Below are 15,611 nucleotides of genomic sequence, written 5' to 3'. Positions count from 1 at the left end.
AAAAACAATTGGACAGAGCAGATGAAAATTTTGGGGTGTAAAGTTAAAAAATCAGCTCTTCCCAATTAATTTCCAGTGACAATCTGAGTCCCGATGGATGTTCCTGCCCCTGCGTTCACCCAGGTGCCTACAGGGATCCAGGAGAACGTGGAGAGCACCAGCCAGGGGTCTTCCCAACACGGATCACAGGGAATGTGGGTCACCAGGGCTCTGCCAAACGTGGCTCCTCTGATGGGAGATGGAGTTGGAGCAGAGGACAAAGCTCTTCCCACAGTCGGGGCACTCGCAGGGCTTCCCTTAGCGGTGCCTCCATTGGTGTCTGGTCAAGTTAGAGCTGTCTGAGAAGCTCTTCCCACACTCAGAACACTCGTAGGGCCTCTCCCCGGTGTGGATGCGCCGGTGGGTGACGAGGGTGGAGTTGTACCTGAAGCCCTTCCTGCAGTCGGGGCAGCGGAAGGGCCTCTCATCCGTGTGAATCCGCTGGTGCCGGAGGAGAGTGGAGCTGCTCTGAAACCTCTTCCCACACTGGGGACACTCGTAGGGCCTCTCCCCAGTGTGGATGCACTGGTGGATGATGAAGGAGGAGCTCTTTGAGAAGCTCTTCCCACACTGGGGACACTCGTAGGGCCTCTCCCTGGTGTGGATGCGCCGGTGGGTGATGAGGTGGGAGTTTTGCTTGAATCCCTTCCTGCAGTCGGGGCAGCGGAAGGGCCTCTCATCCGTGTGAATCCGCTCGTGCAGGAGGAGATTGGAGCTGGTCTGAAACCTCTTCTCACACTCAGGACACTCGTAGGGCCTCTCCCCTGTGTGGATGCGCTGGTGGCGGATCAGGCTGGAGCTGTACCTGAAGCTGTTCCCACATTCCCCACACTCATAGGGCCTCTCCCCGGTGTGGATCCTCTGGTGGCGGATCAGATGGGAGCTCCGTCTGAAGCTCCTCCCACATTCCCCACACTTGTGGGGCTTCTCCCCATCGTGAAGCTGCTCATGAACCACCAGCTCTGACCTCTGGCTGGATCTCCGGCCGCCTTCCCGGCACAGGGTGGGTCTTTCCTCCTCAGAGCACCCTGGGCTGCGTTTGCAGCCCCTCCTCCTGCGGGATCGCCGGGGCTTTTCCTCCCCGTTGGATTCCTGTGCCATGGAGCTGCTCAAAACGGCCTCTTCCACCAGGTTCTGCCCTGGGGATTTGTCCTCCCTGGGCTCTGTCCTCAGCTCCTTGTCTGGGGGAGGAAGGACAAGGAGAGGATGGGATTTGCCTCCGTGCCACAGGGAAGGGGAAGGAGATCCCCCCAGTCCGTCCCCGGCAGGACGGCGTCGGCAGCGGGGTTGTCCTGCAGCCGGGGGCGATGCTGGGCTGGAGATGGAGCAGGAGAGAGGGGGAAAGGGGCACTGACTTCCTCCTCACCTGCCTGGGGGTCCTGGGGCATCTTCCTCTTCCTCACAGCCTCCTCCTCCATCTGGCCAAGGGCTGGGAATGGGAAATCCTCATTCTGGGAGAAACAAGAGATGAGTGTGTTGGGTTGGGGCTTCCTCCTGCCCAAGTCCATCTCTAGAAGTCACCGGTGTCCACAAAAACTAACAAAAAATTGGCAGTGAGTCCTAAAAACGGCTCCAGGAGTTCCCCCTTTCCAGTCTCCTCACTTTGGGGTTCTGGGGGTCCCCCTTGTCAGGGCTGCTGGAGGTCGCATGGGTCCTGGGGATCCCCCTCTCTGGGGTCCTGCTTAGGGATGCTGGGGGGTTTTGGGGGTCCCACAGTAGAATTTTCCTGATTCTGCTTCAGCTCCCAGAGGTCCCAGGGTCCCCTCTTCAGCCTCCCTCCACTCCAGGCACTTGGGGCTCCCCCCTCTCCTCACCCCCCCTTTTAGGGCTGAGAGGTCCCAGCCCCTCCTCATCTCCAGGCCCCCCCACCCCTCCAGGCTCTTGGGGGTCCCCCAGCTCTGGTATCGTCCCTCTCTGCTCTCCCCACTCCAGGCGTCCCGTGTTCCAGCCCCCAGCTCTCCTGGGGATCCCCAAAGCCAATGTCCAACCCCGCCAGGACCGGGCGATCCTCACATGGACCCCCCAAGACCCCCAAGGGGCAATTATGGCTCAGCTTTGGAGTCCTGCAAGATCCACATATCCCCTCTGGCCCAAAAATCCCTCCCAGGGACATGCAAGGACATCTGGGGCTCGATTCCAGAATCTGCAAGCTCCAAACACCCCTCCAATAAAACCCCTCCTGGTGATCCCCCGATAGATTTGGGGTGAGCTCCCCCTCCCCGCTCACCTGCAGGATGGGGGGGAAGATGCTACCGGGGCTGGGGGTGCTGCGGACACAGTGGGCGGGCGGTGGAACCTCGTGGTTCTCCAGCTCCTCCTCCTCCTCTCTCCCTACTCTTCCTCCCGCTCCTCCTCCACTCCCACCCTGCCCCCCCTTTCCCACCCCCTCTGCCCCACGGCTGCCGCAGCACCGGCTGCTGTGTGGGGGGAGCCCCCGATCAGCCCCAGGGATGGACGGGGGGGTTGGGGACCCCCCCAGTGCGGATCCCTCCCTTCCCCAGAGCCCCAGGGAATCGCTCCAGGGCTCAGGTGCTGGGGGACAGGGCTGCACCCCCATGGAACCGCTCTTCTTCTGTCCCAACCCCACCTTTCCCTCTGTCTTGGGGTGACCTTATGATGTGTATCCCATATCGCTGCCTATGCCCAGAAATTAATTCCTGTGCCTTTCTATGCCTCTAAACTGAGCCTGAGAGGGGGAAGGAAAAAACTGAGCAAAACTTTTTCAAAGCAGTTTGCAGCTTGTTCAAGGTCACACAAAGATAGCAATTGGTTTCCCAGCTGTGGCAGGGGAGGGGGGAAGCACCCGGCCGGCTGCGCCCAGAACAGTTTCTTTTTTGGCCAGTTGTTCAGCTGCTTTTTCTCCCGAGAGAAACTGAGAGCTGAATTTTTCCTCCCCTGGAAAATCCCCTTTTCTACTGGACTGCTTGATTGCTTTAACATCAGACCACATCGGGAGGACTTTCCACCGGGCACAGAGGGCCTGGGCCTGGGTCAAGCCCCAGCTCCGAGGAGACCAAAGGGAGGACTCTAACACTTTCCCAGGTTTTTTCCTCCACAGCGACAGATTTTATAATTTAGCATTACTTTCCTTTCCCGTGTGTTTGGTAAATAAATAGTTTTATCTCCTCCACTTTCCTTCAAGGAAAATTTATTTTTTCCCGAACCTGGTGGGGGAGGGGTGGTTGTGCCTTCTCTCAGAGGATATATTTCTAAATTTGGCCAAACCAGAACACCCTCCCCTCTCCTCCCCTTTCTCAGCATTCCCCCAATCCACAGCCCCATTCCAGCTCAATTTGGGTGTCCCATCCCCCTCCTGCTTTCTTTGGGGGTCCCAGCCCCCTCTTCCCCTCCTCCTTCTGCACCTTCCCCATCCCCAATCCCCGCCTCCCCTCCCCCGGCCTTGGTTTTGGGGGTTCCAGGCCCCTCCTGCTCCCTTTGGGGGTTCCATTCCCCATTTCGCTCCATTTGGGGTCCCAGACCCGCCCCCCTTCTCACCGCTCACCCCGCGCCCGGGGGGGCTCCCAGCACCACCAGTGCCACCAGTGCGGCCCCAGCTGCCCCCACACGCCCCATGCCCAGCGCCGGGCGCTGCCGACAGCCCCAAAGCAGCCGCGCTGTGCCCTGGGGGGTCCCCAGAGCGGCCCCGCCCCGCACGGCACTGGGAGCACCAGTCCGGACCAGTGCGGAGCGCGGGCGGGCGGCATCAGCCGTGCCCGGGCAGGGCCGGGCCCCGCGGGGCTCCCGCCCGCACTCGGCCCCCGCCGGGACAGCGCGGGGGGGGCCCGGCCTGGCCGCCCCCACCTCCCCCTCCCCAAATTCCGCTCCGGGGGGCGCTGGGGGCGGGGGGGGCTCAGCTGGGGCCAGAGGTGCCGGAGCCACGTGTCCCCCGCTGCCAGCACCGCCCCCTCAGGATTAGGGGTGCCCCAAAACTCCCTCGGAGCTGGCGGATACCCCGCAGGCGAGCTGCCCCTCCCCGGTCACCTGCGGGATGGGGGGAGCGGTGTTCCCGAGGCCGAGAGCTGCGGACACAGAGAGCGATGGATGCACATGGAGGCTCCTCTTCCTGCCCCCTCTGGCCCGCCTCTTCCTCCCGCCCCTCCCCCTTTATCCCTCCTCTTCCTCCCGCTCCTGCTCCTCCAGCCGTCCTCCGTCCAGCAGCTCCGCTGCCGCCCCCAAACCTCGGGCTGGAGCGGGGGGTCTGGGACACAGCCCCGTGCTGGGGGGCAGAGCCGCTGCTGGGGCCATCGCTGTGTCCAGGGCATCCTTTGTGGCCCTCGTGCAGCTCCAGGCTCCCGAGGGCTCCCCGAGGCTTTCTGTGGCTGTCCCTGCTCCCCAAATCTGTCGCGTTTAATGCCCGAGCGCGGCAGCCCCGTGCCCTGTGGCAGCAGCCGGTGCCGGGACACAGCCCCGGGAGCTGCGCTAATGCCCGGCCGTGCCAGGAGGGACTGAGGGGAGGGGACTTCATAAGGATCCCCCTCTGCGCCCCTGGCTGCGCACGGAAAGGTTCTTTAGTGCACGGGAGCGATTTTCCGGGGTTTCTGGGTGCCACGGGCCGGCGGAGACGCCCCTCGGTGCGGCTCTTTGATCGGATTTTCTTCTTTCCTCGGGGTTTTCTCTCGTTCCCAGCTCGCCCGTCCCGCCGAGCGGCTCCTTCAGGGGCCCGGGGCGGCACCGAGCCCTCGGGGCGGCTCCAAAGGGCCCCGCCCGCCGCCGCTGCCCGAGGCCTCCCCGCTGCTGCCGGGGATCGGACACCGCAGGCGGCCCCGGCCCCTTCCTCTTCTTCCTCTTCTTCCTCTTCTTCCTCTTCTTCCTCTTCTTCCTCTTCTTCCTCTTCTTCCTCTTCCTCCTCTTCCTCCTCTTCTTCCTATTCTTCCTCCTCGCTGCTGCCGGGGTTCAGCCCCCGCCGCCGCCCGGCTCCTTCTGCCGCTCCTGCCCGGCACGAAGCGGCGCTGCCGCTGACGGGGCCGGAGCGCGGCTGCCCCGCGACTGCCCCGCGCCTCAGGGCCGGGCCGGGGAGTGACCGCACGGCTGGGGAGGGACCCCCCGCTGGCCAGGGCAGGGACTGACCCCATGGGAGGGACCCCGCGCCGGAGCAGGGAAGGATTCCTGGCCCCGAGGGGGAAGCAGCGGCACGAACTGAGCGCGACTCCCATCCCTTCTCCCTGCCCCGCTGGGCACAGCAGGGAGGAGCTGGGCATAAAGTGAACTCCGGCAAGGAGAAAGAGGTCGGGGGAAGGTTCTGTTCCAGGGTTTATTTTCCTCCTCACTCTCCTGTTCTGATTTGCTCCGTCCCAAATCCAGTTCATTCCCCACGTCGGGGCTCTTGTGGCCGCGATGGCGATCCCTGAGTGACCTCTCCCTGCCCTTAGCCCGAGCCACGAGGACTCGGATCTGTTCCAGTTCCGTGCAATTCACGGGCATTTGGGGCAGCTGGAGCGAAGCAGCTGGAAACCACAGCGGGCTCGAGAGGGACTCAAGCAGGGCAGGAGCCGGGGCTGCCCCGAGGGAGCTCTCCCGACGCGAACCTTGCCGGGCTCTTTGGACGGGAATTGCGGGGAATGTTTCCATCCATCGCTACAAAGCGGAGTCACAAGTGGAGCTGAGCTTTCAGCTTGAAATGAGGGAATCGAACGTGTGCGCGGGGACTGCTGGAACCTCCAGGTGTCCCTTGATCCTTTAGTTTCGGAAATATTCAGCCCCTCAGCAGCGATGTCTCTCCCAGCCCACCGGCTCCTGGCTCAGACCCAGCTCGGAGAAGAGACCCGAAGTCGCAACGGAATGAGCTCTGCCGTTATTTTCTTCTTTCATATTTATTTTATACCATTTTATTTTATAATCTATCATACTCATTCTTATTCTTTTATTCTTAGTTTCTTTTTTTTTCTTCTTCTATTACATCGGGTTTTTTTCTCTATTCCCCCCCCCCCCCCAGCCTTTGTTTCCTTCCCGGAGGTTTGTGGTGCGATGCTGTCCTACCGGTTCTCCCTCTGAAACCAACGAAATAATGATGGATTTTTGAAGTCTTCCCGCTGCTCTTTCCGGAAGGTCTCAATCGGAGGGGCCTCAGGGCTTAATTGGGGAGAACAGTTTAATCGGGGCGAGAAACACTTCAATTCTGGGGAGAAAATGTGAATGGAGGGGAGAGGAAATGAACTGCGGGGAGGAGCCCCCCAGCCCCCGGCTGTGCCCCGAAGGTGCTGCCCGCGGCTCCCCTGCTCCCACCCCCGGGCTGGGGGCGCGGAGCTGCCGCTGCTCCCGGGAACGTCACGGCATAAAAACTCCATTCAAGCTTTTCCAGCCGCGGCAGCGACGCTCAGCGTTCCTTGGACCTCCCACGGTCCGTGGACATCCCGTGTCCCTCGGCTGTTCCGCGTCCCCCGGGTGTTCCATGTTCGCCCAGTTTGTTCCCGCACGCTCCCAGCCACTCCCAGCTGCTGCCAGCTGCACTCAGCACGCTCCCAGTTTCTCCCAGTCCTCAGAGTGGTCCCTGTTGCTCGCAGTGTGACCTCTGTTACCCAGTTCTGGTCCCAGTGGGTTCCGGTCCTGGTTCTGGTCCTAGTGTATCCCGGTGTCCCAGTCTGTCCCAGTCCATCCCAGCCTGTCCCAGTCCGTCCCGGTCCCTTCCCGGCAGCCGCCGCCGTTTCCCGGATCCTGCCCCTCCCGCCCCCGGAGCTGCCGCCGGACGCCCCCCAAGATGCTGACGGGGGCCGGGGGCTTCGTGTTGGGCTTCGTCCTCCTGGGCTGGGGCTCGGCCTCCACCTGCGGGAGGAGGTGAGGGGGATCCCCGGGGGTCGTGTCCCCCCCTCGGAGCGCGTGTGACTCCCCCATGTCCCCCCATGCCGGGGTCACCCCCTTTTCTCTCCCACAGCGCTCCTGACCCAGCTTCTGCTCCCCCCTGGGAGGGGGTTTGGGAGCCCTGGGACCCCCTTGAATCCCCTTGGATTCCCTGGGCTTTGGGAGCCCTGGGACCCCCCTGCACCCCTCATCCTGCACCAACACCCCCTGCACTCCCTGTCCCGGGTATCCTCCTCTCCCAGCCCCTGCATCCCCTGTTTCCCTGACCCCGGGGCCCCAGGACCCCATTCCCGGCCATCCCGGGACACCTCGGCCCCAGGCCTCCCTTTCCTGGGAAACCCGAGCTGGGCACGGGGCTCTGCAGCCGCTCCGGGATTTATGATCACTCAAAGGAAAGGGAGAAGAGAGGAGAGAGAGAGAAGGAGATGGGGAGTCAGGGATCGGGGTCACAGCGCCCAGTCCTGCTCCGCCGGGGCTGGGGCCCCGCAGCCGCAGGACAAAATGGATCCGCGGGTCCCGCTGCTTGCCCCGCTTCGGGCCGAACCCAGCGGGTTCCAGGCAGAGTTTGGCCGCGGGGCCCGGGAGCTCAGCCCAGCCCGGCCCGGGGGTCCCGCAGGGCGCGGCCGAGGAGGGTCCGGGGGATGGCAGGAGGGGACCCAGGGGAATTCCCTGGAATTGCCCCGTCCCCTCCCCCCGCGCTCCCTCGGTCCCTTTGGCTTCTCCGTCTCCCGCCCTGCGCCGCCGGGATCTGCCCGGCGCCCGGTGACGTCACGAGCAGCCCGAGCTGCCATTGGCGGGCAGGAAAGAGCGGCGCCAATGGCGGGGCCGGAGGCGGCTCTGGGGGCGGGGCCGGGCTGGGGGCGGGGCCCAGCGGAGCAGCGCGATGGCTCCAGCGCTGGGGCCGGGGGCGCTCCTGGGGGGGCGAGGGGCGAGTGGGACCCCCGGCACGGGAACTCCCGAACCGTAATTCCCGGGCACGGGAACCCCCTGAGCTCCCATTTCCGGGTACTAGAGCACCCTCCACCGCCATTCCCGGACACTGTGACCCCTCTGCATCCCCTGCCCCAGCACCGGGACCCCCTGTTCCCCGTTTTTTGGCCCCGGGGCCTCCCTGAAGCCCCCTGAACCACCATTCCCGGGTACTGTGACCCCCTGCATCCCCCTGCCCAGCACCGGGACCCCCTGTTCCCCTTAGCTGGCACGATGACGTCCCTGAAGCCCCATTCCCGGGAAGGGGACTTCCCTGAACCCACATTCCCCGTCCCAGGAAAACCCCCTGAGCCACCGTTTCTGGGCCCCGGGACCCCCCTGAAACTCCATCTCCGGGCCAGGAACTCCGCCGTCCCCCCCCGTTCCCGGCAGAGGGACCACCTGAGCCCCATTCCCGGCACCGGGACCTCCTTGCACCCCCATATCCAGGTCTGAACCCCCACTCCCGTGCACGGGGACCGCCCGGCACCTCCATCCCCGGCGCTGAGACCCCCCCGAGCCCCCTTATCCCGCACCGATACCCCCTCGCACCCCCTCTTCCCCCGCCCCCGCGCTCCCTCGGGCACTTCCGCGGCTCCCAAGCTGCGCCACCGGGATCCGCCTGGCGAGCGGGGACTGCCCCCGGCACCGGGACCTCCCTCCCGCCCCCGGCTCCTCCCGGGGCCTTCTGGAAACAGCAGCGGGAAGAGTTCAACAATTCATCATTATTTCAATTGATTTCGTTGGTTTCCGGGGAGAGCCGCTGGGACAGCGCCTCACCACAAACCTCCGGCAGGGGAACAAAGGCTGCGGTAGGTGAAAATAGCGAAAAAGCCGATGAAATGGAAGAAAAAATAAAAAGGCAAAAAGAAAAAAAAGACAAACGAAAAGTAAAATAGATTATAAAATAAAATAGCATAAAATAACTGAAAAAAAAAAAAAAAGAAAACAACAGCAGAGCTTGTTCTGTTCGGACTTTGTGTCTCTTGTGCGGCGGCGTGCTGGGGGAACGGGCAGAGACCGGAGAGGGGGAAAGTTGAGTGAAGTGTAAATGACTTTCTGGGCTTAATGAATATGGAACAGTTTAAGAGAGTCCTTAAGTCCACAGTAAAATGAATGGAGGGCGCCTCTGGCAATATTGCCAAGCGCCCCAGCGCTGTGATTTGCCTTTGTTCTACTAATAAATGTTCAATATTAGATTGCTAAAAAATTCAGCTTTTGTATTCATTTTCTTCAGAGAGAGAATAAAGAGAGAGTAAAGAGAGAATAAAGAGAGAAAGAGAGAGAGAGTAAAAAGAGAGAAAGACAGAGAGAGTAAAGAGAGAGGGAATAAAGAGAGAGGGGAAATGAGAGAGACAATAAGAAAGAATACAGTGAGAGTAAAGAGAGAGAATAAAGACAGAGAGAATAAAGACAAACATTGCTGCTAAGGAACGTCGGTGCAGCCCCAAACGCCTTCGCACACCGGCCCCAGTGTCCGTGCTCGGGGCTTGATTTACCAAGATGTGAATATCGATCTCATATCGATATCCAGCTGAGACAGACAAAAGCTCTCTAACAGTTTAGAGTTAGAAAGTGAATGTTTGATTGGCGCCGGACAGCGGCGTGGAACAGCTTCCTAATGCGCAGTGCCCAGGTATGAACGGTTACAGAGTTCATTTAGCCACAAAAGTGATGAGTATCCAAACTACAAATACATATTTCTAACAGTGACCCCTCCCATTCTCCGCTTCGTATGGAAATGAGCTTTAATGGCATTAAGCATGCGCAGTGCGTGCTCTGAATTGAGTCGCTGCTCTCGAATTGGGGCGGTGGTCCCAGACAGATGAAGTAAGCTCATCTCCCTCACTTGCACCTTTTTTGCCTTTCTGAACTTTAACAATCTTAATTACTTTAGTGACCTCCAAATTTCCTCTTGCCTGACTTCTGAATAGGTTCCCACAGAGGCAGGAAATTGGGAATTGTCCTTGTTCCCTACACCAACTGATCAATATTTCTGTTCCTCGTTCTAAGCACGGCTAAACATGCAAATGACAGATCATCAATTATTCCGTAATCAATTACTGACATCTTAAAAACCATTTCAAATCTCTTATTATTTTCTCTTAATTAGTTTAATTAACTCTAGTCCAGCTCAAATTCTTTCTTATTCTAACTCATTTCAACACAGCTAGCCTATAATTAAAATCTTTCTGTTTCTTTTAAATCTATGTGTCAGGGTGTCACCATGGCCACGGGGCTGCCCCAGGGCAGAAATCCCCTGCGGAGATACCGGACCGGCTGTGGGAGATGGGACGCCAAACACACCGGCTTTAGTCTCTTTGGGATGAAGAAATGAGTTTTTCAGTCTATTTGGGATAGAAAACTACTTCTGATTGCATCAGCCTGTTATACACGGGATTTAAAAAGCATAATAAATACTAAAAAGGAATAATGATAAATAGCTGTGGTTCAAAAGGCATAAAGGAATTAGGAGGAACATATCTACTGACAGAAGATTTAATAAAAAACTATACTATGGAAAAATCTTCTGCAGTGCTGTCAGTGGGTGTTCTTGGTTTTTTAAAAAATTTTTTATTTCTTGTTTCCTCTGATCTGCTTTGTTTTGCAAGCATTGAAGCTAAAATGACCAACATCAGGACCAAATCAACAGTTGGGTGCAAAGCCTCAGAATGAATGTGGAACTAATGGAGGATTCACGTGCTTTAGACACGTGTGTGCACAGGTGCAGAAAAGCATCGCTCCTTTTGGAGGCTGCATTACAGCACACGGGTGGTAAAATCAGATTGACTCCGGTTTTCACAGGCTTCCCGGGCAGCACTTACCAAGGATCTCCTCAAGCCCAGTGAGTGATCGAGGACAGATGAAGCGGCGAGCTTGGCCTGCCTGGCCGCTGTTAGCCAGCCGCGCTGCGAGCAGAAAGGCCGGGGCGGCGGCGGCGGCTTCTCCTTCTCAGCGCCCGCATGAAGAGAGGCGCTGAACGGCGGCTGCGACCGCCCGCGCAGGGGCAGCGGGGCCACGGGGCCGGCAGGGCAAACACGGCAAACGATTGCCCGGGGCAGCACCGGGACCAAATCAACTTCTCCGTGCTGCGAAACCCTGCAGAAATCCCGGAACTGGTGGCATTCGTTGGCAATGGCACTTAGGAACAGCAGTTAACCCTGTACCAGCTATTACGTTGTACAGGAGGTTATGATCCAGATTATACAGGTATCTTATAACTCAAGCTATATTAGCATCTTGTAACTTTGACCCCAGTTATAATGTTAACTAGTTAATATCTGCGTAGAAAGGTTATTCTTAACATGTTTACACTTCATTTACGAGCAGCAGATTTTTCCTCCTAGTCGTAGAAAGAGGAGGAAGTGAGGACATGCAGAGAAAGACAACTTGGCAGCACCAAGGTCAGTGGAAAGAAAGAGGGGCAGGAGATGCTCCCAGCGTCGGAGTCGGGATTTTCTCTGCAAGCCATGGTGAGGACTGGGATAAAACAAACTGTCTCCCTGGGATCCATGAAGTCCACGGGGTGATACAGAGATCCACTCCCAGCCCGTGGGAAAAGGTGCTCACGCTGGAGCGGGTGGATGCTACAAAAGCTGTAATCCAGGGGGAGACCTGAACAGGGAGAGAGGGCTCCTGCTTCCAGAGACAGAGAAAGAGGGCCCTTGCTTCCAAACTGAAGCAGCTGATCCTTGAAAGACTACACCCCATGGACTAATGACCCACGCCTGCAGTTTTGGGAAGGCTGTTTTGCCCGTGGGAGGGACTCAGGTTACAGCAGGCTGGGCGGGACTGATACTCGTGAAATTAGAAAGACGCTGGAGAAGTGCACAGAGAACTGTCTCCCATGGGAAGGAGCCCATGGCAGAGCAGAAGAAAGAGACTCCCCTCCCTGAGGGACCTGAAGAAAGATCTCGAGGGATGAACTGGCTTGAACACTCCCAGGCCCTGTCTCCCTGTGCTTTTGGAGGGAAAGAGGGAGGGGATGGAGGGGAAAAAAGGTGTTTGAAAGGTTTATTTTCTTCCTCATTATCCTACTCTGTTAATAATAAATTTACTTTATACCTTTAAGTTTGAGCGTGTTTTGAACTTAGAATGTTTTTATCCCAATCCTTATCTCAACTCATGAGCCCTTTGTGATGATTTTCATGAGTAGCTGGTATTATAAGCAGTGTCAAACCACGACAGTGGCCCTTGTGGTCCATGTGGCCCCTCTCTGTCACAAGTGACCCTTGGTTCCATGAGATTCCATTGTCCCACACTGGTCCCCAGGTTGCCCTGAGGCTGCGCTGTGTCCCAATGGACACTGGATTCCACAGGAGCTGGCAATGGCCCAGTGGCACCTGCGTCCTCTGAGGCCCCGCCTTGTCAAAGCAGAGCCTTGGATCCATGAGATTCCATGTTGTCACAATGGCCTGCTGAGTTCCATGGGGCTGTGCTGTGTCACAGTGGACACTGAGATCCACGTGCCCTGGCAATGTCCAAGTGGCACCTGGCTTCCATGAGGCCCCGCTGTGTTTGAAGGTGACACTTTGTTCCCCACGATTGCATTGTGCCACAGTGGTGTCCTGGGTGCCACGAGGCCCCTCTGTGTCACAATGGAGCCTTGGTTCTGTGAGATTCCATTGTGCCACAGTGGTGTCCTGGGTGCCACGAGGCCCCTCTGTGTCACACTGGAGCCTTGGTTCTGTGAGATTCCATTGTGTCACAGTGGTGTCCTGGGTGCCACGAGGCCCCTCTGTGTCACACTGGAGCCTTGGTTCTGTGAGATTCCATTGTGTCACAGTGGTGTCCTGGGTGCCACGAGGCCCCGCTGTAAAACAGTGCACACTTGGTTCCTGTAGTGGGTTGAACCTGAGTTGATGGACAGACTTTTAGACCAATGACGCTTCTCACAATTTACATGTTTAAACCGCACGGAAAGGTGGGATTTCCTTTTGTCGGAGCTCGCCGTCTGGCAGGTAGCGGGGGGTGGGCTCCGAGCCTCCAGGCCCCGCCGGGCCGGGGCCACTGCCCCTTCCCCCCTTTCCCAACGCCGCGGCACGGACCCTGGGTCGCTGTGGGGGACTGTCCCAGAGCCGCAGGCAGCTAAAACCAGCCATGGACTGCTCAGAGCTAAACCCATCCAGCGCGGCTTCTGGGGACAGGCGGGTCCCTCTCCTCTCCATGCGGAGCCGGCGGAGCCAGCGGGAGCCGGCGGAGCCTCCTTTCTGCAGCCAGCACACTTCGTGCTGAACTGAAGGGGACACCATGCAGCCAGCAGCACAAAGGGAGCGAGGCTTTCTCCACCGTAAAGCCCGAACAAGAACACTCTTCAACGTGGCAGCCTCAGAGTCAGAGAGGAAGAGAAAGTGAGTCCTGTGGGACGGAGCTGAGCATGGCGACGGGAGAAAAGAGGGCGGTGCTGGGATTCTCGCGCGCAGCTTAAAGAACTTCCTGCAGGCCGTGGTAAGAAACTGTAATATCACAAACTGTTTGTCTCTAATCCATTTGAAGAACATGGGGGGATGGAGAATCCTCGTGTGGCCTGTGAAGATTGTGAAGAGTGCCTATGCCAGGCTATAGAGAAGCAGTGAGAGGCTTTTAGAGACTTGTGGCGAAGAAAGCCTTTGTGTGCAGGCCAAAATAACTTATCCTTAACAAGGTTAATAACCCCATGTGATGGCCCGTGGTTTGCAGTGTGAAAGGAACTGTGAGATTTTTCATGGGAGAGATGTTTACACCACAGCAGATTGATTGTTTCTGGGTGGTCTGCTGTTGGTGGCACTTTGGGAACCATGTGCAACTGAAGAAAACCCTTTTTTCCTTAAGCATAAGAGAGAGACTTTTAAAGAACTGGAACACTGACTAACATCCCATGTTCTGTTATCCTTTGTGCGAGTTGGGTAAAAGGAGAGAAGTGCTGGAAAAGAGGGGGGGGGGGAATTTTGGAATTTTGCTTTAATTTTTTTTTGTTATTTTCTCTTTACTTTTAATTCTATTAGTATATAAAACCCTTTCATTGTACTGCAGCTGTTTGAGGTTTGTGCCTGCTTTGCTTTTCTCCTAATTCTTATCTCACAGAAGGACAATAAGTAAGTAATGAATATTTTGAACCGAAACCACTGCACTTAATTGGTGTTTCCGCCCGGTTACGAACTCAACCCACTACAATGTGCCACCTGCTCTCCTCAGGGCTCTGCCTGCACACAGGCCCAGGAGAAGTTTTCCTGTTTGCAAGGAAAGAATGGAAAAGCCTGAGCACATTTCCTAAACAACAAACCCCGCTCAGGAGCCACATGCTCAGTACAGGCTGCCTGGAACGATGGCCCCTTTCTACAAGGGTCAGTGTGAGCAGGAATGATCTCTGGGAGCAGAATTCTCGGAGTCTTTCCCATGGGGTCACTCCCTGCCCTGGCCAGCGGGGGTCCCTCCCATGGGGTCAGTCCCTGCCCTGGCCAGCGGGGGGTCCCTCCCATGGGGTCAGTCCCTGCCCTGGCCAGCGGGGGGTCCCTCCCCAGCCGTGCGGTCACTCCCCGGCCCGGCCCTGAGGCGCGGGGCAGTCGCGGGGCAGCCGCGCTCCGGCCCCGTCAGCGGCAGCGCCGCTTCGTGCCGGGCAGGAGCGGCAGAAGGAGCCGGGCGGCGGCGGGGGCTGAACCCCGGCAGCAGCGAGGAGGAAGAAGAGGAAGAAGAGGAAGAAGAGGAAGAAGAGGAAGAAGAGGAAGAAGAGGAAGAGGAAGAAGAGGAAGAAGAGGAAGAAGAGGAAGAAGAGGAAGAAGAGGAAGAAGAGGAAGAAGAGGAAGGGGCCGGGGCCGCCTGCGGTGTCCGATCCCCGGCAGCAGCGGGAGGAGCCGCTCGGCGGGACGGGCGAGCTGGGAACGAGAGAAAACGCCGAGAAAAGAAGAAAATCCGATCAAAGAGCCGCACCGAGGGGCGTCTCCGCCGGCCCGTGGCACTGAAGGAGCTGCACCGAGAGACCGGCGAGGAGCCCGGCGCTGAAAGAGCCGCAGCGGAGGGCGTGGGATGGGAGGTGCGAATGGAGTAATATATAGAGATTAGAAGGAAAAATTATAAAAGAGCCCCACCCGGAGAGGCCGCTGCGCAGTGACTAAGAAAGCAGCACCGGGGGGTTCCGGGGCTTGTTCCCGTCAGCTCCGCTCAGCCCTCGGGCACCGGGGGGTTCCGGGGCTTGTTCCCGTCAGCTCCGCTCAGCCCTCGGGCACCGGGGGGTTCCGGGGCTTGTTCCCGTCAGCTCCGCTCAGCCCTCGGGCACCAGGGGGTTCCGGGGCTTGTTCCCGTCAGCTCCGCTCAGCCCCCGGGCACCGCGCTGGGGCCCCGCGCACTTTTCCAGCCCGGCCGCCCCCACGGGCCGGGCCCCGCGGCTCCCGCTGCCGCCGCCTCGGCCCCGCCGAGCCCAGAAACCCCGGAAAATCGCTGCCATGCACTAAGGAACCTTTCCGTGCGCAGCCAGGGGCGCAGAGGGGGATCCTTATGAAGTCCCCTCCCCTCAGTCCCTCCTGGCACGGCCGGGCATTAGCGCAGCTCCCGGGGCTGTGTCCCGGCACCGGCTGCTGCCACAGGGCACGGGGCTGCCGCGCTCGGGCATTAAACGCGACAGATTCGGGGAGCAGGGACAGCCACAGAAAGCCTCGGGGAGCCCTCGGGAGCCTGGAGCTGCACGAGGGCCACAAAGGATGCCCTGGACACAGCGATGGCCCCAGCAGCGGCTCTGCCCCCCAGCACGGGGCTGTGTCCCAGACCCCCCGCTCCAGCCCGAGGTTTGGGGGCGGCAGCGGAGCTGCTGGACGGAGCTTCCAGCCCCGCCAGCC

The 15,611-nt window shown here is 58.9% G+C and overlaps 1 protein-coding gene and 1 pseudogene across 1 annotated transcript; one reads left to right on the top strand and one right to left on the bottom strand.

Annotated features, from left to right (window-relative positions):
- The window catches only part of LOC138102326 (zinc finger protein 850-like), a 1,260,715-nt pseudogene that overhangs the window by 159,062 nt on the left and 1,086,042 nt on the right, over positions 1 to 15,611 (top strand).
- Positions 271 to 4,097, bottom strand: LOC138102339 (zinc finger protein 70-like). The gene is made up of 4 exons (XM_069000028.1): positions 4,021 to 4,097; positions 1,406 to 1,490; positions 629 to 1,220; positions 271 to 544 (listed from the first exon to the last, which is right to left on the bottom strand). The coding sequence occupies exons 2-4, from the start codon at positions 1,455 to 1,457 to the stop codon at positions 298 to 300; spliced, it is 891 nt and encodes a 296-aa protein (XP_068856129.1). The 5' UTR covers positions 1,458 to 1,490; positions 4,021 to 4,097; the 3' UTR covers positions 271 to 297.

This window comes from Aphelocoma coerulescens, unplaced genomic scaffold (genome assembly GCF_041296385.1).
Source record: "Aphelocoma coerulescens isolate FSJ_1873_10779 unplaced genomic scaffold, UR_Acoe_1.0 HiC_scaffold_70, whole genome shotgun sequence".
NCBI classification, from domain to species: Eukaryota; Metazoa; Chordata; class Aves; order Passeriformes; family Corvidae; genus Aphelocoma; species Aphelocoma coerulescens.
This window is presented reverse-complemented; position numbering and strand designations above follow the sequence as displayed.